This window comes from Saccopteryx leptura, chromosome 4 (assembly GCF_036850995.1).
Source record: "Saccopteryx leptura isolate mSacLep1 chromosome 4, mSacLep1_pri_phased_curated, whole genome shotgun sequence".
NCBI classification, from domain to species: domain Eukaryota; kingdom Metazoa; phylum Chordata; class Mammalia; order Chiroptera; family Emballonuridae; genus Saccopteryx; species Saccopteryx leptura.
The window spans coordinates 129507509-129532613 of record NC_089506.1 but is presented as its reverse complement, the minus strand read 5'-3'; the positions used below and the strand labels follow the sequence as shown (position 1 = coordinate 129532613).

The following is a 25105-nucleotide window of genomic DNA, read 5'->3' as shown; positions in this document are numbered from 1 at the left end:
CCTATTGAGGATTTATCTCCCACTGAAAACATCTTTGTAGGAGGCTAAAGACTTGAGTGTTAAAACCTTCCTCATTTCATTGCTCTAGAAGAGAAGAACACAGGCAACCTGCCGGGAACAGTTACGACAGAACTCACTCCCCAGGGACATCGAAGTGGACTTGGTCCTTTGGGAATGAGGCAAAGGGATTTCTGCACTCACACAGATAACTCAGTTTTAACTCTCTGAGTTCATGGTTCTGAGTACAAAGAGTGGGTGCCTACCTCACAGAGTTGTTAGGAGTAAATATTGTGTATGTAAAAGGCTTAACGTAGTGCCCAGCACATAGTAAGTGAACTGTGAACTCAGTTAACTGTAGATATTAATATTTATTATGGAAATATTAGGTGAATTTTTTTAATGGCCCTCACTGGGGTGGATATGGGGAAGTGGGATAAACCGAGGAAAATTAAAATATTTCAACAGCTGCCCATAAAATCATTTTGGAAAAGGTTGAGGTAGATGAGTGTTTAATAACTAAAATTCCCTACATTTAAATACAAATCCTTACTATGGAGCAGCTGTGTTAGACTTGCTCGCTGGTGTACCAGCTGCAAGCTCTTTGCCTAATTAGTGAGTGAGCACGTGGCAGAGAACGTGTGCATGGCCTATATAAGGCTATGATGGGTGCTTGCACTGGAGAGAGATGGGGGATTGCAGCTACACAAATTGCCTGCCCGCCACTGTGAGAGGCTATTCTGCTGTTTGTTTGCCTGAGAGGTGGTTTCCCTGCCTGTGTGCTTGTCCCCCCCACCCCCCCACCCCCGTTGTGAGTCTTTATTAAACAAAATGATCCAACCCTTTTGGGCTCTGCAGTTTCTCTACCGTCTGCCAGAATCCAGTGTGAACCTGCCCAGCCTCGGCCACTGGCATTACACTTACCTATGCCTGTACACACTTAGATATGCATACAGTTCCGCTAGAAGAACAGTTCACAGGTAATAGTGGTTACCTTCAAGGAGGATTTGTACTGGAAACAGCAGCTGGGGAAAGACTTTTTAAATTTTTGCCATGTGTGCCTACATTTGTAATGCCGGTGGCCGAGGCCAGGCTGGTTCACACTGGATTCCGGCAGACGGTAGAGAAACTGCAGAACCGGAAAGCACTGGGCCACTCCGTTTAATAAAGTCTCACAACAGTGGACAAGCACACAGGCAGGGGAAACAAACAGCAGAATGGCCTCTCACCGTGGCGGGGAGGCAATTTGCGCAGCCACAATCCCCCATCTCTCTCCAGTGCAAGCACCCGTAGCCTTACATAGTCCATGCACACGTGCCTCTGCCACGTGCTCATGCACTGATCAAGCAAAGAGCCTGCAGCTGGTACACCAGCCAACAAGCCTAACACAGCTGCCCCACAACATATCTATTAAAAATTCACAATTTTTAATTTTTAAATTAAATGCTGCTGGTTTAAAACTTCTCCTAACTTTTTCTGAGTTTGAGTGAAATTGAGGATGTCTGCTTTCAGTTTTTACTGCCAGAGCCCTGATACTGCCCCCTAGCCCCTGCAGCCACAGCTGGGTTCACTGTTCTACTCATCAATTACTCAGCAAGTTACTACTATAAGTAATTGATGCATTAACTAACTAAAATATTACCTACTTGGATACTCCATTGCTTTAATTGTCCAAAATACAGGTATTGTGAAGGATGGCATTATCTTGTTCCCTACCCTTGCTGGGTAAAAAATTAGATTATTTGAATTACATATATTCATCTATCATTCTTCTTTTTGTTTTTTCCACTTTAAACTTGACAATCAGAAGCAAAAGGATTTCTCTACTTTCTCAGTTATATATCAAGTGCATATCATTTAAAAAATTAAATGTGTATTAACTCATCATTCACAACTGTAATGTTCTTCTTTGCGTATGTTGAAATGCAACTATCGTTTCACATAAAAAATTTCCTCCTAACAGAAAGCCAACTAAATGGGAAATGATATTTTCAAACAACAGCTCAGATAAGGGCCTAATATCCAAAATATACAAAGAACTCATAAAACTCAACAACAAACAAACAAACAATCCAATAAAAAAATGGGAAGAGGATATGAACAGACACTTCTCCCAGGAAGAAATACAAATGGCCAACAGATATATGAAAAGATGCTCATCTTCTTTAGCTATTAGAGAAATGCAAATCAAACGGCAATGAGATACCACCTCACACCTGTTCGATTAGCTATTATTAGCAAGACAGGTAATAGCAAATGTTGGAGAGGCTGTGGAGAAAAAGGAACCCTCATACACTGTTGGTGGGAATGTAAAGTAGTACAACCATTATGGAGGAAAGTATGGTGGTTCCTCAAAAAACTGCAAATAGAACTACCTTATGACCCAGCAATCCCTCTACTGGGTATATACCCCAAAACCTGAGAAACATTGATACGTAAAGACACATGCAGCCCCATGTTCACTGCAGCATTGTTCACAGTGGCCAGGACATGGAAACAACCAAAAAGCCCATCAATAGATGACTGGATAAAGAAGATGTGGCACATATACACTATGGAATACTACTCAGCCATAAGAAATGATGACATCGGAACATTTACAGCAAAATGGTGGGATCTTGATAACATGATACAAAGCGAAATAAGTAAATCAGAAAAAACCAGGAACTGCATTATTCCATACGTAGGTGGGACATAAAAGTGAAACTAAGAGACATTGATAAGAGTGTGGTGGTTAGGGGGGGGAGGGGGGAATGGGAGAGGGAAAGGGGGAGGGGGAGGGGCACAAAGAAAACTAGATAGAAGGTGACAGAGGACAATCTGACTTTGGGTGATGGGTATGCAACATAATTGAACGACAAGATAACCTGGACTTGTTATCTTTGTATATATGTATCCTGATTTATTGATGTCACCCCATTAAAAAAATAAAATTAAAAAAAAAAATTTCCTCCTGTGCTTTTATTTTGGGTAAAAGAGCCTGATTTTTTTTTTTTGTTTCAGGCTTTTTAGTTGTTTTTTACTCTACTGTTCTGCTGAACGTTTTAAAAAATAATTTTTAAATTATTTTAAAACCAATGTTTCCTCATTGTAAGGATATTTTGGAAAATACAGTAAAACATAATGAATAAAATAAAAGCAAGCCAAATCCTCCATCAACAGATAACTACTGATAACATTTCTATTTCCTCCCAGTCTATACATTTTTATGCATAGTATTTCCTGTGGATTTAGAGGTTGCTAAAATACATTTTCACTATCATGTATAAATGTTAAAGGTTTGTCCTGGTTAAATGTTGCAAAGATCTCTTTAAAGTGCCTGAATTAGAAATGGCAAGGCATGTTTGGATATAAGGAAGAAGGTATTTTAAACATACCCACTAAGTCAGGGTTAGTATCAGTCTCTTCAGTAAATGACATGTTTGTATTCTGTTATATAACTGCTGCATGCATATCACACAGGTGCCACTTCAGACTGACTTCCAAGGCATCGCCTCCTTACCCAATAATCTTGTACCACGGCGTTTGACAAATATTTGGGCATGAGAAGGGCATTCCTAGAGGCCTTGGGTGACTGACGTAAATAATAGTGCACGATCCCAGGCAAGGGAGAAGTAAATCAGAATTAGGGACCCGCGAGGGGCAAGGAGGGGTCGTCTGAAACCTGAGTGAGTGGCAACCTCATTTTTGTTTCTTTCTTATTTTACTTCTCACTGTTGTCACCCATTTGGGAGAACAACTTCTACCATCTCCTCCGACCTTCTCCCTCCGCAAGGGCAGGTTCCCAACAACAAGCCGCAGGCCACAGTAAAAGGTTGGTGGGCGTGTTCCCCGCCCAAGGCCCGCAGTTGGACCGTGCAGAGGCCGGGAAACCACCCCACACTCGAGCAGTGAGTATAAAGAGCCTGGCTGCGAGGCAGCTCCGGGCTTCGTTCACAGGGGCACACGTTGGCCTCGTAGGTCCGCATCCCTGCCGAGTTTCTGTCCGGACACTACCGAGAAAATGGCACCCGTTGGGGGCAAAAAAGCCAAGAAGGTGAGTCTTCGGGGACCCGAGGGCGCTCTCCATCCCAGCCAAGGCTCTGGGTGTTGCCCCACCAACCTGCTACCCTCAGTCTCCGGGAGTGCAGAGGGACCCTCGGAACCCCGCTGTGACGGTGACAGGAAGGGAAGGTGCGCCCAGAACTCCTCCTGCAGGACCCAAGGCGCCTCTGAGCCCTCCATTCTTGCCCAGGTCCAGAGCTCCAGAGCTCTCCCTTGATTTATGTGACTCCTAACTCGAGGGCGCCCCCAGAACTCTGAGTCTCCCAACATCTTCCGAGTCCTGCACGCCAACATCAGAGCACTCCCTGGAGGTGCAGCTCCCAGACACACACAGGCGGGACTTCCTTCCCCCACCACAGTGGGGCAAAGGGGTGCCTTGTGGCACGCCTGGGTTACTGTGTGTCTGCACTCGCCGCCGCCACTGCGTGCGCCCCCCTGCACCCTGGACCAGTCCACAGTCGGGGCAGGCGCAGGGCCCCGAAGGTTTCCAGCACGCGCCTCCCTCCCGCAGGATTACCTTTGCGCGCAGCCTCGTACCGCAGCTTGATTGGGCAATGGTACGTTTACTCCCACAGTTTAGTTTCAGTGATGGCAACAAAATGCATCATGCAGGCCTCAAAAATGGGCACAGAGGCCGTAATAAATTTAAGAAGTGCTGTTAATAAGATTTTAAAAACAGCAGCTCCAGCACCTGATTAACAAGAAGCACATATTTTCCCTTGTTGGGACGAATGTCCCGGTCCAGACTGTCGGCCTTGGTTTAGTTTGGGGGGTGGACGGATGGGAACTGACTGCAGAACGAGGGTTGGGTGTGTGGGAAGAGAAGAACGCAGAGAGGAGGGAATATGCTCGACCTTTAGGTGTCAAAGAGTCCTGGCAGACATAGGCCCCCAGGGGAAGGCACAAGGCAGACAGGGCCAGGCCAACTGTCCTCCCAGCTGTTAAGTAAGGACCTTCTCTCATCCTCATTGCCAGCCATCCCTCCCAAATCAGAAAGATCTTCATACAAAGAAAAAAAAGTTAATCCAGTTAAAATATTAAAATGCCACGAAACATTAATAGATGCATGCCTGTGGCCTGAGAAAGATGTTGAGGTGGCAAATGATCATAGGTTATCACCAGTTCAATTAGGTTGAGAATCTCTGCCAATCCATACATTTGCTAAATGAATAGTTGGTGTAGGCTGGAAAGGATGATTCTATAGATATTAAAATAAATATTTTTGGTTTGACCCCAATCTCATAGTGATAGATTTTAACCCACTCCCCAAACTCAAACTCAGAAAATGAAACATTTTAACGTATTATCTTTAAAGGATTATATAAGCAAAAGATAGACATAAAAAAGAAAATGTTTCTTTGGTAACCTTGTTTCCATGCATATTTCAGTGTTAAAACATGGGCAGTAATATGTCTATAGTTTTAAATTATATGTTACAAAGCTAATACATATTCATTGTAAACAGTTTGAAAAAGATTTATGAACTCCATGTTTTACATTTTAGTGTATATTCTGCTTGGTTGTTGTCTAGGCAAACATGTACTTTTTATACAAAAATAGTCCATCCAATATTACACATACTATTTTGTAATATTTTTTTTCCCATAAAACAGTACCTTGAACATTTTTTTCATAGCACATTCCACTTTTTTTTTTTTTTTTACAGTGATAGTGAGAGAGTCAGAGAGAGGGACAGATCGGGACAGACAGACAGGAAGGGAGAGAGATAAGAAGTATCAATTCTTCATTGCAGCACCTTAGTTAGTTGTTCATTGATTACTTTCTCATATGTGCCTTGACTGGGAGGCTACAGCAGAGCGAGTGACCCCTTGCTCAAGCCAGTGACTTTGGGCTCAAGCCAGCAACCATAGGGTCATGTCTATGATCCCACGTTCAAGCCAGTGACCCCCTACTCAAGCTGGATGAGCCCTCATTCAAGCCAGCCATCTCAGGGTTTCAAAACTGGGTCTTCCATGTCCCAGTCCTATGCTCTATCCACTGCACCACTGCCTGGTCAGGTCCACTTTTTTTTTTTTAAGCTATTTAGTTTATGAATAAAGAAATCAGAAGTCCAGGTAATTAAATGTACTAGAATCTAAGAGATATAATTTTTCAACCAATTTATAAACAACATGGTAATGGAATCACCACTAGCTACTCCACCAGCAAATATCAGATTCTTAGCTATACTGTGTATTTAAATATTTGTAGTACTAGAATTTGATACCACACACATGTTCACTAAGAGATGCTAAGTGACTGAACAAAAATATGAGTTAGTTCAGTCAAATGGAAGTTAGCTGCAAGTCATATCTCATTTATTTGATTCTTGTTCATGTTTTTTATGTAACTGCACTGACTAGTTTTATGAAAACTAACAAGTTTTTCTTGTTAATTAGGTTATAAAGCTGTGGTGTGAAGATGCAGCGTTTAGGCACACTGAAATCATAACATATTTGGATTTCAAAGTAACACATGATCAATTCTATATTGTTGCAGTTATTTCCTATCTCACGAACTTCAATGCTTAAAAATTTTTCCATCTAGAAGGGATATTTGGGAACATATAGCATGGTCCTCCTATTTCATTTAAAGTGAAAATGTTAGTTGTGTCTTCTTTCTGAGCCCTAGCTGACCAAACGCATAGGAAGTGGGGAGGGTTAAAATGAGGGAGGCTCGAGGGTGGTGAGGACATAGAGTGCAAAATCCTATGAGCGGCTGTCACAGATTTAGGTAACCTTTGTTATTACATCATTTGTTTTATTAACTGTTTTTGGTAATAAATGGAACACAGTTGGTAAGTACATTCCAAGTTATTCCTTTACACTGTCTTTTCAGGGCTGTCTCATTTAAAGTCAACTCTAGATACTACTTACAAATAAAAGAATTAGGAGGCCCTATACTCCTCACCTGGGAAACTTTGTGTACATTTTAAAATTATGGGCCTTAATGCTTCATTTATAAATTCAGAGAAAATGACCTAAATTGAATGTAACATATCTTTTATTCTTAAACTCTATGATTCTTCTAAATTAAAACACATGGTTACATTAAAAATTACTTTCCAATTCACAAAGCTCTTTAAAATATTACATTAAAAACATGTCTATTGAACATTAACATGAGGGTAATTATTGCATAGTACTGTAAATGCTTCTACTGGTACGGAGACTGGGCTGGAAATTCCTTTACAAATACTTTATTTAGTTGTCTCTTTCTTTTTTCATCTTGCACTTGTAGAGTGTAAACATGCACACTCATGTTTGCATGAACTCAAGTCCTCCTGGACAGCATAACACAGCTGCTGTTGTAGAAACTGAATTTTAATACCAAAGAAAGAAGACTTTAATTAAGGGAAATGACCACCTTTGTGGTGGTATCTTCTTCTTCTGTCTTTACCAAGTGCCTTGTCTTCTGACTTTTCAGTCTTCAAAATGCCTTAACAACATTACATGACTCATTTAATGCTATATTATATTAATTATTAATATATTATTATTATATTAAATATTAATATATTATTAACAATGCTATAATATATTATATTAATAGCATTAAATGATATCATTTTAATCATTGCTTAAGTTTATCAATAGAAGAAAGAATAGCCTTTACCATTTTAACAATGTGTGCTTAAGTAGTCATTTGAGGATTTACAACTAAGCCTTTTTATTTAATCCTGCAGATATTTCTTCAAACATGACATCCTCCCACGATATTCTTCAAAACCCTTCCACGTGTCCTGAAAGACCGCCACCCCGGCACATACATACACACGTTTTCATTATATGAGCATGCGGCTGTTTCCCTTATAGACAGTACCATGAATTTATAAAATATACTTGTACTTTCTGAGAATTCTACAGAAATCATACTTCTCAAGAGTCTAATAGCAAAAGTACTAAAGATAGAAAATTGTCTAAAAAACTCAAGTAACTCCTTTTTTCCCCCTCACCTGTCATTTCAGGGCATTCTAGAACGTTTAAACTCTGGAGAGGTTGTGATTGGAGACGGCGGGTTTGTCTTTGCACTGGAGAAGAGGGGCTACGTGAAGGCAGGCCCCTGGACCCCGGAAGCTTCTGTGGAGCACCCAGAAGCAGGTGGGTGTCTCACTCTGTTCCAGGTTCTCATACAAGAACACTATGTTGGCCCAAGTCCAGATGCATGCCATCAGAATATACATTCATGCCACATTTCCCAAATATTTATTAATGCTTGCTGGGCACTGTGCTAGGTATGTAAGTATGGACTCACATGTTGGATAAGCACAACAGCCCTCCTTGTTGCTGTCACCAATGTGTACTTCTTGGTCCCTGACCCTTACTCTAGTGGAGTCTAGTACCTGGCTCACTGCCTTCCTCTCTGTCCCTCCCTCCCTCACTATTCTGGGTCAGTGGTTTTCAAGCTTTTTATACTTGGGGACTGATAAAAATAGAATTATTTCAGGGACTGTTAAAACAGAAGCCACCCTGAGCATAAGCAAATTTGACTAAGATCACTGGGTCTGTAACCTTAATACCACATCAGGGTGGTTAACTCTTTTGTGGACCGTCATGAAATTTCTGTCACAAAATTTCTGGTGAGCCGGTGTGGGGGACTGATGGTTGTAAATCCATCTGCTCTAGGTGATTTCAGTGTCCAGACAGAGGATTCCTCCAGCACTCTTCCTGTTAGTGCCTGATCTTCTCATCTCCACCTAACTCTTCCTCCACCCCCAGCAGCCCACTCCCAGACCTTGCCATCATCAAAGATGTTCACCTCTGAACCCTCAGTAACTAGTACTCACTCTGAGTACACCTCCTATCTTTTCTGCTCACTCTCTCTAACACTGCCCCTCCTCAACCTCATCAAGACTCTCAGTCCTTCCTCTCTTCTGTTTCAGCCTTCCCCCTTTACCCACTTTTAGTTAAATGGTACAGGATCAACCACGGTGTGGCAGATAGGCTCTTCTCCCTTGCATATGTGGCAACTAGTTAAATGCACTGTATACTAGGCACCCAATTTCAATTCAACTATCTACTTACCTGCAGCTGTACCCACACACCTTACTCTCACTTTACTTTTTTGACCATAATCTTTTATGGTCAGGAGGGCAGGTGGGATAGGACCTGTAAGAGATTGTATAATATATATATATATAGATAATATCTCCAAGTTATATATGTACAGATCATAGTTAGCTATTACCCTTGTACATTTACTTGAGAAAATACAAGTCTTTGGAATTCCACAGTGAACTATAAAAGGTCAAGTAAAATTTTGCCATATTTCTTCAGTGGGATAATACATTTTCAATAAAATTATTTTGGGGCAAAATGTGACCTGAATTAATGTGAGGAGATATATAATTGTATCCAAGTTAATGTGGTTAGTCATATATTCTAATGCAAAAAAGTATTAATATGTTTAATTGGGGGTGAAAGCTACTGCTTCAGACCCTAATGAGAGTGTTAGATAATATATAATGCATATGCTGTATTTACTTTCTAAAATTCCCCAAATTCTGGATTCCAAGACACATTTGGCCCCCAAATGGCTTGGATAGGGATTACAGACCTGTAACATAACCTTCCTTTCTCACCATCTCCTGCACTAAAAAGTCAAGCCTAGGCACCAGCCCCACAAAAACATTTCAGGTGCCATCCAGCTTGCCAGGGAACTTTTCAGGGTCTCTCTCAATTCCAGCTGTCATCCAGCCTAAATCAGGAAAGCACCTGCAGATACACAAATCCATTTGTAGAAAAGAGCTTGAAAACTGACCACTGTTCTCTTTCAGAGCATGAATTCTTTAAAAACCTTTCATTTCCCCCAAATGCTAAATACAGCCATTGACCTATGAGGCACTTTGACTACCTAGCAAATAATGGTGATAATGATGATGATCTGCCTTTACAATTAATAAGAATAACATTCATTTAAAATGCCTACAGAATTCAGGTCCTTCTGCATTTCCTCAAAGAACAGATAAATGTATCACAAGTAAGGTTATTAGACATTATTTAGACATTAATGATGAACATGTCCTTGAAAAATCCCAGTGCAATAGGTCACGGGGACTCATGGAACTTTGAAACTCCCTGTTCACTGTCGAGATTGCAACCTTGATGGGGTAGATAAAGGGCTTGCCCAGCGTCACACAGTTGATTTGTAGCTGAGTCAGGAAGATTCCAAGTTCATTGACCTCTTGTGCCTGTGACCTTTCCCCTACACAGCGCCACATTAAAAAATGGGAAGGATATAAGAATTTGTAAGGATACCCACTCAGCAACTTAGTTGAGAAACTGGATAACATTTAGCTTCTAATGATGCTAAAATTAGTATAATGAAGAGTTTAAAGCTAGAACATGATTGTAATTAATTAGTATAGGTTGTGTCCTTGTCATAGAGACCAATCACACCTTGTTATTGGTTAGAAGATGAAGATGCAGGAGTTTTATGATGAGAGCGAACAGAAAATAGAAATTGAAATGATGCCCATAAATGACCAGACTGATTCTCCTACTGAAGGTGATGCCAAAGTTGTGGTTGCTGTGCCCAATGGAATCAGCATTGAATTTGGCCAGGAATTTGGGGCTGATGGGTTTGGAGGGGGCTGGGGCATCTGAATTCATAATCATCATCCCCAGGTGAGTCTAAGTTGGTCACATTTTGAGAATCATTGCAACTTTAAGAAAAATGGTGGAATAATCAAATCAATTAAGAATGGTGTGTTGGGTCACCACCATCTGGAAAAATCTAATAAAAGGGTAGACCCTCTGTACTGTAAAACGTACATATACACCAGGGGGAGTCAACCTTTTTATACCTACTGCCCACTTCTGTATCTGTTAGTAGTAACATTTTCTAACCGCCCACCAATTCCACAGTAATGGTGATTTATAAAGTAGGGAAGTAACTTTACTTTATAAAATGTATAAAGCAGAGTTATAGCAAGTTAAAGCATATAATAATAATTACTTACCAAGTACTTTATGTCAAATTTTCGCTAAGCTTGGCAGAATAAATCTTTATAAAACAACTTACTATAGTTAAATGTATCTTTTTATTTATACTTTGGTTGTTCTGCTACCGCCCACCATGAAAGCTGGAGCGCCTCCTAGTGGGCGGTAGGGACCAGGTTGACTACCACTGGTATACATAAACAATTTGCCACCATTCCAGGACTTCTTTTTTTTCAGTCTCTGGAAATACACTCAAGGACAACCTAGGCGGACTTCCTGTTTAAAAACCATGTCACCCTGGTATACAGGGACATAGTCTACAGGCCGTGCACCCCTGCTCCAGCCACAGCAGCTTGTCTGATTGATAGATGGGGACTCCATACAAGGTGTTTTTTATTGATTCTGTTGCTAATTAAAACAAGTGCAGTGCCCCCTAATTTAGGCATCCTTTGAAATTCCCACTGAGAACTCAAGTTTCTGTGATTTTAAAAACAAAGATTTGGCTTCAAGAGTAAAACCCATTTTCTGAAATTCTAAAGCTTTTTTGTCTTTAAAAAAATAAAACTGATTTTCCTATATTCTCGGTGGTCTACTAGGTACCTGGGATGCAAAGATGCTAGACTCATCTCCAGTCTTAGCCCCTGATGACTAAGAACCCCAGTGTCTTCATAGCTTCTTGGCTTCTAGTGTAGTTGCTTCCAGACTGTTAGATTTTATAGGCCTCTGAAATTTCAATATAAATTTCAGGGGCTGATACTGGATTGCTGATTTCCTACTTTGCTCGCTGTCTTTTTATAAAATGAGCATTTTCTACTCTCTTAGAATGATGGTTCTCAACAAGGCTGAAAATAAGAATCAGTTGGAGAAACCTTTAAAAAAACAGGTTTGGAGAAACCTTTAAAAAAACAGTTGGTTTGGGTCTGCTCCCTGACCCAAACCAATTAATTAGAATAGCTGTGGGGTTACCCTAGTACCCATGACTTATAAAAGCTTGCAGGGCACCTGACTGGTGGTGGTGCAGTGGATAGAGTGTCGATAGGAGCGCTGAGGTCGCCTGTTCAAAACCCGGTCATGGCACATATGTGAAGCAATCAATGAATATACAACTTAGAGTAGGGCAATGAGTTGAGTTCCTCTCTCTCTCTCTCTCTCTCTCTCTCTCTCTCTCTCTCTCTCTCTCAAAAAGAAAAGCTTATAGGGTATCTAGTGGGAAACCAAGGGTTAGAACCACTATTTTAGAGCAAAGGATAGATAATTCTTTAAAATGGAATATATTCAGTTATATGAGAGGGATGCTGTTATATCTCCTCTACCCTAAGAAAGCTTTGCTCTTTGGCATTCATCCATGGACACGTTTGGGCACCTTGCTCCAATCCTTATCCCACTCATCCTTTGAGCTAATCACATCACTCAGTTGCTTACAAACTGTTGGTTTTGCCCTAACCTTTGTGGGCTGGAGCCTAAACTCCTTGGGATGATGTGCTGCTATACCATTCATACTCTGTCACCAGTCCACCTTTCCAAATGCATCTTCCATCCTTCTCCAACACAAACTCAACTCCAGCTGTTCCCCTATCTGCCCGTCTGCTGTTCCCCCAAATGTCACACCTGTTCCTGCCTCCTCTGTTGGAAGAATGCCCTTCCCTGCCTCCTCTACCTGGAAAAAACACTGAAATGATTCCCTGTCTCTGGGACCCCCTTCTTTCCTTCCTCCCACTCCATGCTAGAAATCTCTTCTTCCTGGCAAAAGACCCAGATCCATCTCGCATTAACTCCAGGATGCATGAATACCAAGCAACCAGGAATTTAAGCAGATATTTTCGTATTTATCTATCTTACAGGCTTCTGAAAACATCATGGGTTAATAATGGGTTAATTAATGCCTCTCTTACTCAATCTCACAGTTCGACAGCTTCACCGAGAGTTCCTCAGAGCTGGGTCGAATGTCATGCAGACCTTCACCTTTTATGCGAGTGAAGACAAGTTGGAGAACAGGGGGAACTATGTTGCAGAGAAAATCTCTGTGAGTAAAACCATACATGGCACTCTTGGAAGAAAGGGTGTAGTAGACACACATGTTATAACCATAGTTCTTGCAGAAAAAAATGTTGAGCCTCTTCACAGGTGTCTTATTTTAAATAAGACAGCAATGAGATATATGTAAATAATACTTAGATTTTAGCTAGAGTACCCCAAATTGATAGAAACATATTTAATGAAGTAGATCAGAGAAGAGGTATTTAATGATTAATGATTTTCCCAGTCTCCCGACTAAGTTGCTGAGTGGGTATCCTTACAAATTCTTATATCCTTCCCATTTTTTAATGTGGCGCTGTGTAGGGGAAAGGTCACAGGCATAAGAGGTCAGTGAACCTGGAATCTTCCTGATTCAGCTACAAATCAACTGTGTGATGCTGGGCAAGCCCTTTACCTACCCCATCAAGGTTGTAATCTCGACAGTGAACAGGGAGTTTCAAAGTTCCATGAGTCCGTGTGACCTACTGCACTGGGATTTTTCAAGGACATGTCTATTATTAATGTCTAAATAATCAGAGAAGACCTTACTTGTGATACATTTATCTGTTCTTTGAGAAAATACAGAACAACAAAAAGTCATAAATTCTCTAGTCTAGTTGAATTTTATTTGTATTTGTCATAAAAAGAAATAATCATTATTATCACCACTATTTTCTTACATGAGCTGAGGCACTGGAAGGTTACAGATCTTTTTATATAAAGACTTCTGTCCTCCCACACATATTTGGTATAATATAATATCATATATACCATCATTAGATTTATTTTTTTATCATTATTATTGGAGTTATTGTTACTACAAATTGCTCAACTTAGTAAAGCACTGAACTATTCATTCCATTATTGTCATTTTCTGGAATCAAATCACTATGGTAACATACAAAAAAGATGTAGAAAGTTGAATAATAATTTTGTTTCAATTTCACATGAAAATATAGATGTATCATACACTCACCGTTTTAGGGGCAGAAAGTCAATGAAGCCGCTTGTGACATTGCCCGGCAAGTCGCTGATGAGGGAGATGCTTTGGTGGCAGGAGGCGTGAGTCAGACACCTTCGTACCTCAGCTGCAAGAGTGAAACTGAAGTTAAAAAAGTATTTCAGCAACAGTTAGAGGTCTTTATGAAGAAGAATGTGGACTTCTTGATTGCGGAGGTAAATAGAGACATGATCAAAGATGAGACAAGTACACTTAGTGCCGGTTTTCTGCTTTCTGCTTTCATGAGGACCATATAAGATGAGGTGCCAACATGACTAGTAGTGGTAATATTTAGTTTTGAAATCTCTTTCAGTTTAGGGCTTCTACTAAATTTGATTCAGTTAATCTAATATTAGAACCTTTTGACTGCAATGCACAGTAAGAAGTCACCATTCTATTCCATTTAAAAAATGCCAGTGGCTCTCCATTTCAAATTTTTAACATTCAACATTCCAAATATTTCAAACTCAGAGTTTGAAAATCACTCATCTAGTGATAATTTTTTTTTTTTTTTTTTTTTTTTTTGTATTTTTCTGAAGCTGGAAACAGGGAGAGACAGTCAGACAGACTCCCGCATGCACCCGACCGGGATCCACCCGGCACGCCCACCAGGGGCGACGCTCTGCCCACCAGGGGGCGATGCTCTGCCCATCCTGGGCGTCGCCATGTTGCGACCAGAGCCACTCCAGCGCCTGAGGCAGAGGCCACAGAGCCATCCCCAGCGCCCGGGCCATGTTTGCTCCAATGGAGCCTTGGCTGCGGGAGGGGAAGAGAGAGACAGAGAGGAAAGCGCGGCGGAGGGGTGGAGAAGCAAATGGGCGCTTCTCCTGTGTGCCCTGGCCGGGAATCGAACCCAGGTCCTCCGCACGCTAGGCCGACGCTCTACCGCTGAGCCAACCGGCCAGGGCGATAATTTAATTATTAAGCATAGAATGTTTTCAAATTATTCTAGAAAAACAAGATTAAAAGTACCGTAACCTTGTCTTATTCCAGTATTTTGAACATGTTGAAGAGGCAGTGTGGGCTGTTGAAGCCTTGAAAGCGTCCGGGAAGCCTGTGGCAGCGACCATGTGCATTGGCCCCGAGGGGGACCTGCATGGCGTGAGCCCTGGCCAGTGTGCAGTGCGCCTGGTTAAAGCAGGTGAGGATGGCTTTTGATCAGTTTGTAACTAATGAGTCTTTTAAAATAATATACAAATGCAGGTCCATCTATGAATCACTATGTACTACTTTCATTAACAGGAAAACTATTCATTTACTTTTTTAGGAATATTGATATTATTATTGAGTCCTAAAGAGAAGTGTGTTTTAAAAAGCACAGATGCACACACCCCAGCCCTGTGGAAGGAGCACTTGCCCTGTGCCGAGGCTGTAACAACTGGAATGGAAAGGGTCTGGGTGACTCAGGAGCATTCAGAAAAATTATATTTTATTTTAAATTTATCTCAAGTTGAGGTCTTTAAACATTAATAACTTTTAACTTTTAAGTCAGTTGTCCTCTTTGCTAGTTTTTCCATTCTCATAAATTATTGGTATGCCCTTGTTTTTTGCAACTGATATACATAAAAACCCTTTGGTATGAAATACCACCTAATTTATCTTCTTATACATAATTTTCATTCCGAATACTGGATTACATTTCAGTTAGGAAAAACACACTGTTTTAAAAGATGCCTCGATTTAAACCCAAGGAATAACTCAGTGTCAGTGGAAGAGTCCAACTCACTCTGTGAAATAGATTTTGATTGGCTATTTGTTTAATTCCTGATTTTTATCCAACTCCTGTTATTTCATGAAAGTCACTTCATACTTGTCATTGACACTAACAATTTAGATTTAGGAATGAGGTTGAATAATCCTAATTTTTGATTGGTAGTATAAACATGGGGGGAGGAGCAAGTTAGCTTGTTTCAGAAAGACCAGAGGAGGCCTTCACCATTGCCACTGTTACCTGGCAGGGATCCTGGGCCCGCTCTCATCCTCACCTCACCATTCTGTTCAGAGTAGGTGGCACAGTGTTTGAAATCACCGTACCCTATTTATAGCCTTTGTAGCACTTTCCACTTGTCTCATTTATCTCCTTAATGTCCAACTCTCTCACTCGATTGTAAAACCTAAGAGGGCAGAGACTCTGTCTTAACACTGAGTACCCTGTGCCTAGCACACAGGACATCCGTAATAAATATCTGTCTAATAAACCTATCTAATGTCTATCTTTCAGTGTTAGTTCAAACTCTACCTCCATATACCCTTACATAATCACCTCTACCCCAAGTATCCCTCCCTCCTCTCAGAAACTGTAACACTTAAATACTGCTGCTTCACTGTATACTTATTTGCAAATTTCTTTCTTTTTTATTAATTTTACTGGGGTGACATAGAGTAATCAGGGTACATATGTTCAGAGAAAACATCTCCAGGTTATTTTGACATTCGGTTATGTTGCATACCCATCACCCAAAGTCAAACACTTTCTATTTATACTCATTTGGAATATCCTCCACTCACATTTTCTAATCTGTGGGAATTTTAATAGAGTTCTGTAATCAAATACATTTACAAAATGCTGTGTTGCCATGGTTGGGTAGCTCAATTGGTTAAAGTATTGTCCCAATATGCCAACATTGTGAGTTCAATCCCTGGTCAGGGCACATATAAACCAATAAATTCACAAATAAGTGAAACAACTAATTGATGTTTTTCTCTCTCTCTCTCTCAAATAAATAAATTAAAATAAAAGAAAGAAGAAAGAAAGAGAGAAAAAGAAAAGAGAAAGGAAAGGAAGGGAGGGAGGAAGGGAGGGAGGGAGGAAGGAAGGAAAGAAAAATGCTGTGTTAAACTAAGTGTGTTAAGCAGGTCTCTTGACTTCAGAACCCCTGAGAGCCTTTGATATGTTCATATATTGGCAGGGTCTAAGAAGGCCTAACTTAATAGATCATAGAACCTTATTTTTATAGATCAAACCCTGGAAAGCTTTGTACTAAATTATAAAATTCTTGGCATCAGGGACTATGACCTATATTTATATTTCTCTAGAACCCCTTACAAGGACTCTTATACCTAATAGACATCCAGTAAATAGCCAACATGATTAATTCATTAGTGTAATAAAGCCAAGCAAGGAAAGAGAAACTCTGGCAGCTGAATACCCAGAAGAAATAAAAAGAGGTAGTCAAGATCCAAGTGAACGTGTTGAGTAAGCTGTTGCATATACAAGTCTGGAACCCAGCGGAAAGGTCAGGTTAGAGAGAGGTTTAGGAGGGTTCTGTGTAGATGGTGTCGAGAGCCCTGAGACTGAAAAGGAGGTGCAGATGAAGAGCAGGAGATGGCTCAGTGGGGTCCGGGGACACTGCAGGATTAACAGATTCTGCCTTGAGGAGGGGTGGGCATATAACACCCCCAAAGAGCAGCCAGGGAGGTAAGAGCAACACTCAGGGAGTGTGGGGAGTTCTCCGAAGCCAGAAAAAAGGGGGTGTTGATGGAGGAGGAAGGGGTCTAACAGATCAAATGCTGCTGAGAGGTACAGTAAAATGAGAACAGAGACATGATTACTGGATTTGGCAAGACTGAGGTCACAGGTGCCCCTACCAAAGCTGATGCAGAGGAATGACAGCATGGGGCCTGACTGAACAAAACGAATAGCAAACTGTAGACCCCACCCACTGAAGACCACGGAGATGCCTGCTGCCCCAGCCAGTGGCATAAGCTCTGCTGCTCCTGGAATCTGGATTAGTGATATTTTTAAATTGGCCTGATGAAAGGGAACATTGATTTACTCCTCAAATAAATGGTATGGTAACTATGGGTGCAATCTAGCAGCTGGGGATGCCAAGAAATGATTGTGCTTGCAATATAATGTCAAGGATTGAAAAACTGACTACTAAAATGTGAAGTTAAAAGAACTCTAATGATTTTAAAAAAAACAAAATAGCCAAGAGTGCATAAATGACACTTCAATTATACCAGACTCTTCAAAGCACTTTTCACAGAAAGTGCTTGCTGCCTGTGGGCAATCGTTCTTGCCCAAAGATAAGATAGATTTTCAGGGAGGAAGGATCAAATGCTGTACTTTCAGATCTATCATTCCAAATAAAAGCTCCCTGATAAGAGAGGAAGATTGGGTCTCCTGGCATTCTGGTGAATCCCTACAGTTCAAATGTTCTTCCCACTTGCAGGAGCTGCCATCGTTGGTGTGAACTGCCATTTTGACCCCACAATTAGCTTGCAGACAGTGAAGCTCATGAAAGAGGGTCTGCAGGCTGCCGGGTTAAAAGCCCACCTGATGAGCCAGCCCTTAGCCTACCACACTCCTGACTGCAGCAAACAGGGATTTATCGACCTGCCAGAATTCCCCTTTGGTAAGACAGATATTCTATACACTGTCTCAATGTCTTTGTGTCTGACAAATTTCAACTAAACCTATAGCCATGGAGTTTTATCACAGTGAAGAAATGTCTGCCTATCTCATCTCCAGCCCTAGCCTTCCTCCCTACAGCCACCAAACCCTTCATATTAGACAGTCAGAGAAGGAAGAGACCAGCAAGCAAAAAAGACCTCTGAACTTAAGTGTTAAAGTTGAATCAACATCAAGATAGACAACCAGTTAGTCATACTTGTAGGCTGGTAAGAATGCTCTTCCAGGTGGAATCAGCCAAGATTTCACTTCTGGTTCCAGCTCTGTTGCTGAGTTGTGTAACCTTAGCAAAATTCCTTAGTTCCTCTAGATCAGGGGTCTCAAACTCAACTCAGCATGTGGGCCGCAGAGCAAGATCACAGCCATTCGGTGAGCCGCACTAGGTCTACAAAAGGCAACTGTTACGCAACACTTTTCTCACTGCAGTTGAAAACAAAAAAAAATCAGTACAACAAGCACAATCGTACATGCAGTTTACTCAGTGTCACAAAACGACCAGAAACTGTAGTTCGCATCACAACTGCTGTTAACTAAGCTAATATCTAGCTAGGATGCTAGAGAAATGAAAAATACAAGTAGGCCCCTAGGCTTACTTAATTTTATCCAAAATATTTTGAACTTCGTGGATTAGTCTGCAGGCCGCACAAAATTGTTCGGCAGGCCGCATGTGGCCCGCGGGCCGCGAGTTTGAGACCCCTGGTCTAGATCTTAATTTTTTCATCACACACACAAAAAAGGTTAGAACAAGGTTACCTTGAAAAGCCTTTCCTCCTATTTTGAATGTTGCCCCATGGTTTGAGGGTGGAGGGAAAGTGCCATCACTAGGTTACTGTAGGGCCAATTTGAATGAGGAGACCAAACAGATGAAGTGAGGGCATACTGAAGTCTAGGCACAGGGATCAAGTCTTTTAGTGTGTTTTGGAAGTGAGGGTGAGTCTACGTTAATAAAATCAAGCCCAGAGATATCAGCAGGACCAGAGCATGGCCAGCCTCCTATTCCATTCTAAGGTCTTTATACAATATCCCACCCTCAGGGAAGTAAGATATTATAAAATAATCATTCTAGAGGAGCCATGGAAGAGGAATGGCAAGGCATTTGTGTTATTTATTGCTGTATGACAAATTACAGCAAAAATTCATATCTATAATATGTGTCATGAATTCAAGAGCAGCTTGGCAGGGTGGTTTTTGCTCAGGGTCTCTAAAAAGGTTGCAGTTGCGACATTGGCCAGAACTAGTCACCTGAAGGTCTGATGGGGGCTGGGGATCTACTTCTAAGCTCTCACAGGAGGCCGTTAGGAACTGGCATCAGTTTCTTACTGTTGACTGAAGGCATCAGTTCCTCAGCTCCCAGGCCTTTGCACTGTGATGCTTGAGTGTCCTCACAACATGGCATCTGGCTTTTCCTCAGGCAAGTGTTCCAAGAGAGAGCAAGACAGAAACCTTAACACCCTTTACAACATAGCCTCAGAAATCAGACACCAGGCCTTTCGTCATATTCTATTTGTCTTGCCGACCAACCTGATAGCATGCCGAAGGGCGCTGCACAGGATGCGGATACCAGAGGGCAGGGTTCGTGGTGAAGGCTGGCTATCGCCACTTAAAACTGGGTATATAGACACAGAGTGGCTAACAGTTTTGAAAAGAATTAAATATTGACAACTTATTTAATTCATTTATTATTATGTACATATTATTATAGTTGTTCATGTAAAATAATTTATTTTAAAAAGGAATTTGGGCATAATGCCATTTACTGCAGGTCTGGAGCCCAGAGTTGCAACCAGGTGGGATATTCAAAAATATGCCAGAGAGGCCTACAACCTGGGGGTCAGGTTCATCGGAGGGTGCTGTGGATTCGAGCCCTACCACATCAGGGCAATTGCAGAGGAGCTGGCCCCAGAGAGGGGCTTCCTGCCACCAGCGTCAGAAAAGCATGGCGGCTGGGGAAGTGGCCTCAATATGCACACCAAACCCTGGGTCAGAGCCAGGTAAGGATTTTTAAACTATATTTGCCAAACCAAACTCACATAGATTATGAATATATCCAAGTGAGATCCTTATAAAGAGCATGGCTAATTTGCTGTGATAATAAAGATTCAATTATCCTTAAATTCTCTTACAGAGATGTTTGTAGAATGTCGTGGAGTGATTTCTAGAGAAGGCTTTAGGAATGTAGACTGTAAGTAATCTAGGTTGCAGTGTAATAATGTGAGTTCACGCTCTAGGAAAGCACCATCCCTGTGGGGGATGCTGACACTGAATCAACTGCCTATGATTTAAGTGTAACTTCACTCTAGAACATAGTAATTAAATGGCTGCTCTGTGCCAAGCATACCATAATTCTGGGAGCTTGGGATTGAATGGAAAATCAGACAGAAAAGGGCTTTGTCCTCAAAGCTGACCTTCCAGTGGGAAAGATGAGCAATAAATAAACTGATTTTATGTCAGGCAGTGTGCAGGACACTAAGAGCAGGAACACGATTAAGTTGTGGTTTAGAGGAAGAGAGGGAGGGAGGGAGGCAGGGAGGGGGAAGGGAAGGGAAGGGAAGGGAAGGGAAGGGAAGGGAAGGAAGGAAGGAAGGAAGGAAGGAAGGAAGGAAGGAAGGAAGGAAGGAAGGAAGGAAGGAAGGAAGGAAGGAAGGAAGGAAGGAGGGAAGGAAGGAGAGAGAGAGAGAGAGAAGAAGGAGAGAGGGAGGGAGGGAGGAAAGGGCTGTGGTCCTTCTCACAGTATACTGAGGAAAATGGACAAGAAAGCCAATGCATCCCATTGTGGTAACTGTTTTAATAATAAAGGCATGAATAAAAAAATAACAAAAAGTACTATGTTTGCCTAAGAGAAAGATATGTTAGCAGAAGGGATTCTTTTGGCCTGGTTTTGAAGGTGTTTAAACTCCCATGAGCTAGAGAAGGGGTGGAGGGTGAGTGCCCCAAGCAGAGGGAGCAAGCTCCCTGTTCATTGGACATCGGCTGAGCACACTGTCAGACACTGTGTGGACACTGAGGTAGCAAGCTGGGTGAGGCGCTACCGTCTCCAAGCAGTTGTCTAGTAGGCAGATAGATAAACAGGTATATTCAAATTGGCATAAAAAATTCAAAGAGAAAGATATGCACAGATGCTCTGGGGGTAATGGCCCATGGGAGCTGAAAGCAGAGTGGAGTCAATAAAGGTTTTCTAAGAGAGTTGCTGCCCAACCTTAATTCTGAAGGGTGAATGACATTGCCAGACAAGGGTCAAAGCCTATAGGCCAACACTAAGGTGGGAAAGGAATGGCACACTGAGAAACTAGAAGTTTGAGAATATCAGAGACAGAATTTGATAGAAGACACAAACCAGGGAGAGGAGGAGGATTTTTATTCAGGCTGACAAGCTGAGTATGACCACATCCCAAAGGCACTGAGGAGCCTAGAGGGTCACAAGTGGTCCAGGACAAGATCTGCAAGTTAGCAAGTTGTAATAGCTGTGAGACAGGGAAATCCATGAGGAAGCCTTTGCGGAGGTCAGGAGAGGTGTGGAAGTGAGGCTGGGGTTGGGAAGAGCAGCAGACGTGGGCTCAGCTGGTCCACCAGGCGAGTGTCAGAGGTGAGAGTGGCCTTAGGGCAAACTGGCCGGAAAATGTCCCCATTCTAATTCTTAGCTTGTAACCCCTATGTAAATGTTAAAAGAAGGAATTCAAAGTCATTTCAACCTACAGATTCTGAGAGGGGAAAAGTTTTAGGACAGGTTAATAAATGTGTTTTAATGGACATAGTCTCAAGAGTGCAGCAAAGATGGTGTCTTGAAGGTTTTGTGTTCTGTTCTGTGGCACAGAGATCAATACTCAAGGAGGGCTCTAATCAGTGCTGGGATTCGGCTGGCTCGCATCCGTTTGGCAGAACCGACACCTAATTTTTTGTTGAGTTTGGCAAACTGGTTGTTAAAATGGCACTTGTAGTAAGGGTTCTACAGTGGGCATCTGGGCAGCTGCCCAATGTGGAAATCACAAATTTACATTCCTTACTCTTCTTTAATGTTCATCTGCACAACAGCATATTCTAAGCACCTGTAGTAATGTTCATTTCATCCACAGGTGAAAAAAATTGCAAGTGAGGACGCCAATCAAGAAGCAATATGGAAATATCTTATATAACAGTTTTATTGTTTTTTGCCAAGTATTTAATATTTTTCATTAATATTTTAAACCTCTTACAATCTAGCTTTGTGTGTCTTTTATTGTTCTCACTTAAGTATTAAATATATGAAATAATAAACTACCTTTTGGTATATCATTTTTTTATCCATAAAGTGGTCATTAGGGCAGAAAACCAGCTGTTAATTTATTTGAATCCCACCACTGAGTCTAATGTGTGTTTTGTTCACTTAGGGCCAGGAAGGAATACTGGGAAAATCTTCGGATAGCCTCCGGCAGGCCATACAACCCTGCCATGTCCCAGCCCGATGCCTGGGGAGTGACCAAAGGAACAACCGAGCTGATGCAGCAGAAAGAAGCCACAACGGAGCAGCAGCTGAAAGAGCTCTTTGAAAAACAGAAATTCAAATCTGCATAGTACCTTCAGTAAAACCCAACTTTGTGAATTCATCTACGGTTGGGCCACAGTTCTTACAAATAAGGAAAAGATCAGATAAAATACATGGCGTGTATTCATGCCTGCCTACACATAAAATTTGCTGTGAGCTGAACAAAACAGAATTACAAATAGCACCTGACAATTTAAAAAGTACATTTTAGAAGTTTCCTTAGAAACAAAATAAGTATGAAGTACATCTTAAGCAGATTTACTAAGCGCCCACCAAGTGTAAGGTATTAAAAAAATAACTGGGGTCAAGGAAAAGTAATTCAAACACTAATCCCACTTCGACAAGTTTGCAGGCAAGTAGGAAGGATTAGACATAAACTTTCATAAATGGCTCAAAAACTAGACAGGGATAGAAAAAATGACAGAGGGAAGTGATTTCCAAGCTCCTTTGAACATGACCCTTAGCAAGAAACACAACTTATATAATATATGACCCAATAAAGCACATACCATGCAACCATTGAAATAAAATGTGTGATCTACTCTGGTATTTTGCATTCCATTTTATTCCATTCTATTTCTTTTATTGATTTTAATTTATTGTGTTTACATAGATTCTAGTGTTGCCCCAAATGCATCTCCCCTTCCCCGTATTCCCCTCAACATCTCCTTTGCCCCCTCCCTACAGCGCCTTCCCCCCTTCCCTTCAGGTTTATCCCATCCTATCATCCCTTTTCCCTCTGTCCTCTTTTCCTCTGGTCCCTTTGATCTCTCCTCTGTCTCAATTCCATTCCTGAGTTCACATTGTTCATTGGATTCCTCAAATGAGTGAGGTCATATGATATTTTTCTTTTTCTGCCTGGCTTATTTCACGTAACATAATAGTTTCCATGTCCATCCCTGTTGTCGCAAAAGGTAAGATTTCCTTCTTTTTCATGGCCCCATAGTATTCCATTGTATCTATGTACCACTGCTTTTTAATCCACTCGTCCACTGACGGACACTTCGGCTGTTTCCAGATCTTTCCTATTGTAACAATGCTGCCATAAACATGGGGGTGCATTTCTCCTTTTGAAACAGTGCTATGGTGTTCTTGGGGTATATTCCTAAAAGTGGGATAGCTGGGTCAAAAGGCATTCAATTTTTAATTTTTTGAGGAATCTCCATACTGTTTTTCCACAGTGGCTGCACCAGTCTGCATTCCCACCAGCAGTGCAGGAGGGTTCCCTTTTCTCCACATCCTCGCCAGCACTTATTCTTTGTTTTGTTGATGAGTGCCATTCTGACTGGTGTGAGGTGGTATCTCATTGTGGTTTTAATTTGCATTTCTCTAATGATTAGTGATGTTGAGGTTTTAAAATTTTTTTATTTTTCTGAAGTTGGAAACAGGAGGCAGTCAGACAGACTCCCACATGCGCCCAACAGGGATCCACACGGCATGCCCAACGGGGGGATGCTCTGCCCATCTGGGGCGTTGCTCTGTTGCAACCAGAGCCATTCTAGCGCCTGAGGTAGAGGCCATGGAGCCAGCCTCATCACCAGGGCCAACTCTGCTCCAATTGGCCTTGGCTGCAGGAGGGGAAGACAGAGGGGGGTGGAGAAGCAGATGGGTACCTCTCCTGTGTGCCCTGGCCGGGAATCGAACCTGGGACTTCTGCACGCCAGGCTGATGCTCTACCACTGAGCCAACCGGCCAGGGCTTTGAGCATTTTTTTATATGCCTATTGGCCATCTGTATGTCCTCTTTGGAGAAGTGTCTATTCATTCCTTTTGCCCATTTTTTGATTGGATTGTTTATCTTCCTGGTGTTGAGTTTTATAAGTTCTTTATATATTTTGGTTATTAACCCCTTATCAGACATATTGTCGAATATGTTCTCCCTTTGTATAGTTTGTCTTTTTATTCTGTTCTTATTGCCTTTAGCTGTGCAAAAGCTTTTTAGTTTGATATAGTCCCATTTGTTTATCCTGTCTTTTATTTCACTTGCCTGTGGAGATAAATCAGCAAATACATTGCTGCAAGAGATGTCGGAGAGCTTACTGCCTATGTTTTCTTCTAAGATGCTTATGGTTTCACGGCTTCCATTTAAACCTTTTATTCATTTTGAGTTTATTTTTGTGAATGGTGTAAGTTGGTGGTCTGGTTTCATTTTGTTGCAGGTAGCTGTCTAATTTT

General features: G+C 41.5%; 1 protein-coding gene across 1 annotated transcript; it reads left to right on the top strand.

Moving 5' to 3' along the window:
* The first annotated feature begins 3535 nt into the window (after positions 1-3535).
* Positions 3536-23480, top strand: BHMT (betaine--homocysteine S-methyltransferase). The gene is made up of 9 exons (XM_066381699.1): positions 3536-3665; positions 3773-4033; positions 8009-8141; positions 12887-13005; positions 13983-14174; positions 14992-15139; positions 18174-18356; positions 20175-20403; positions 22777-23480. Exons 2-9 carry the CDS (start codon positions 4001-4003, stop codon positions 22958-22960), a joined length of 1221 nt encoding a protein of 406 aa, XP_066237796.1. The 5' UTR covers positions 3536-3665; positions 3773-4000; the 3' UTR covers positions 22961-23480.
* The last annotated feature ends 1625 nt before the right edge of the window (positions 23481-25105 follow it).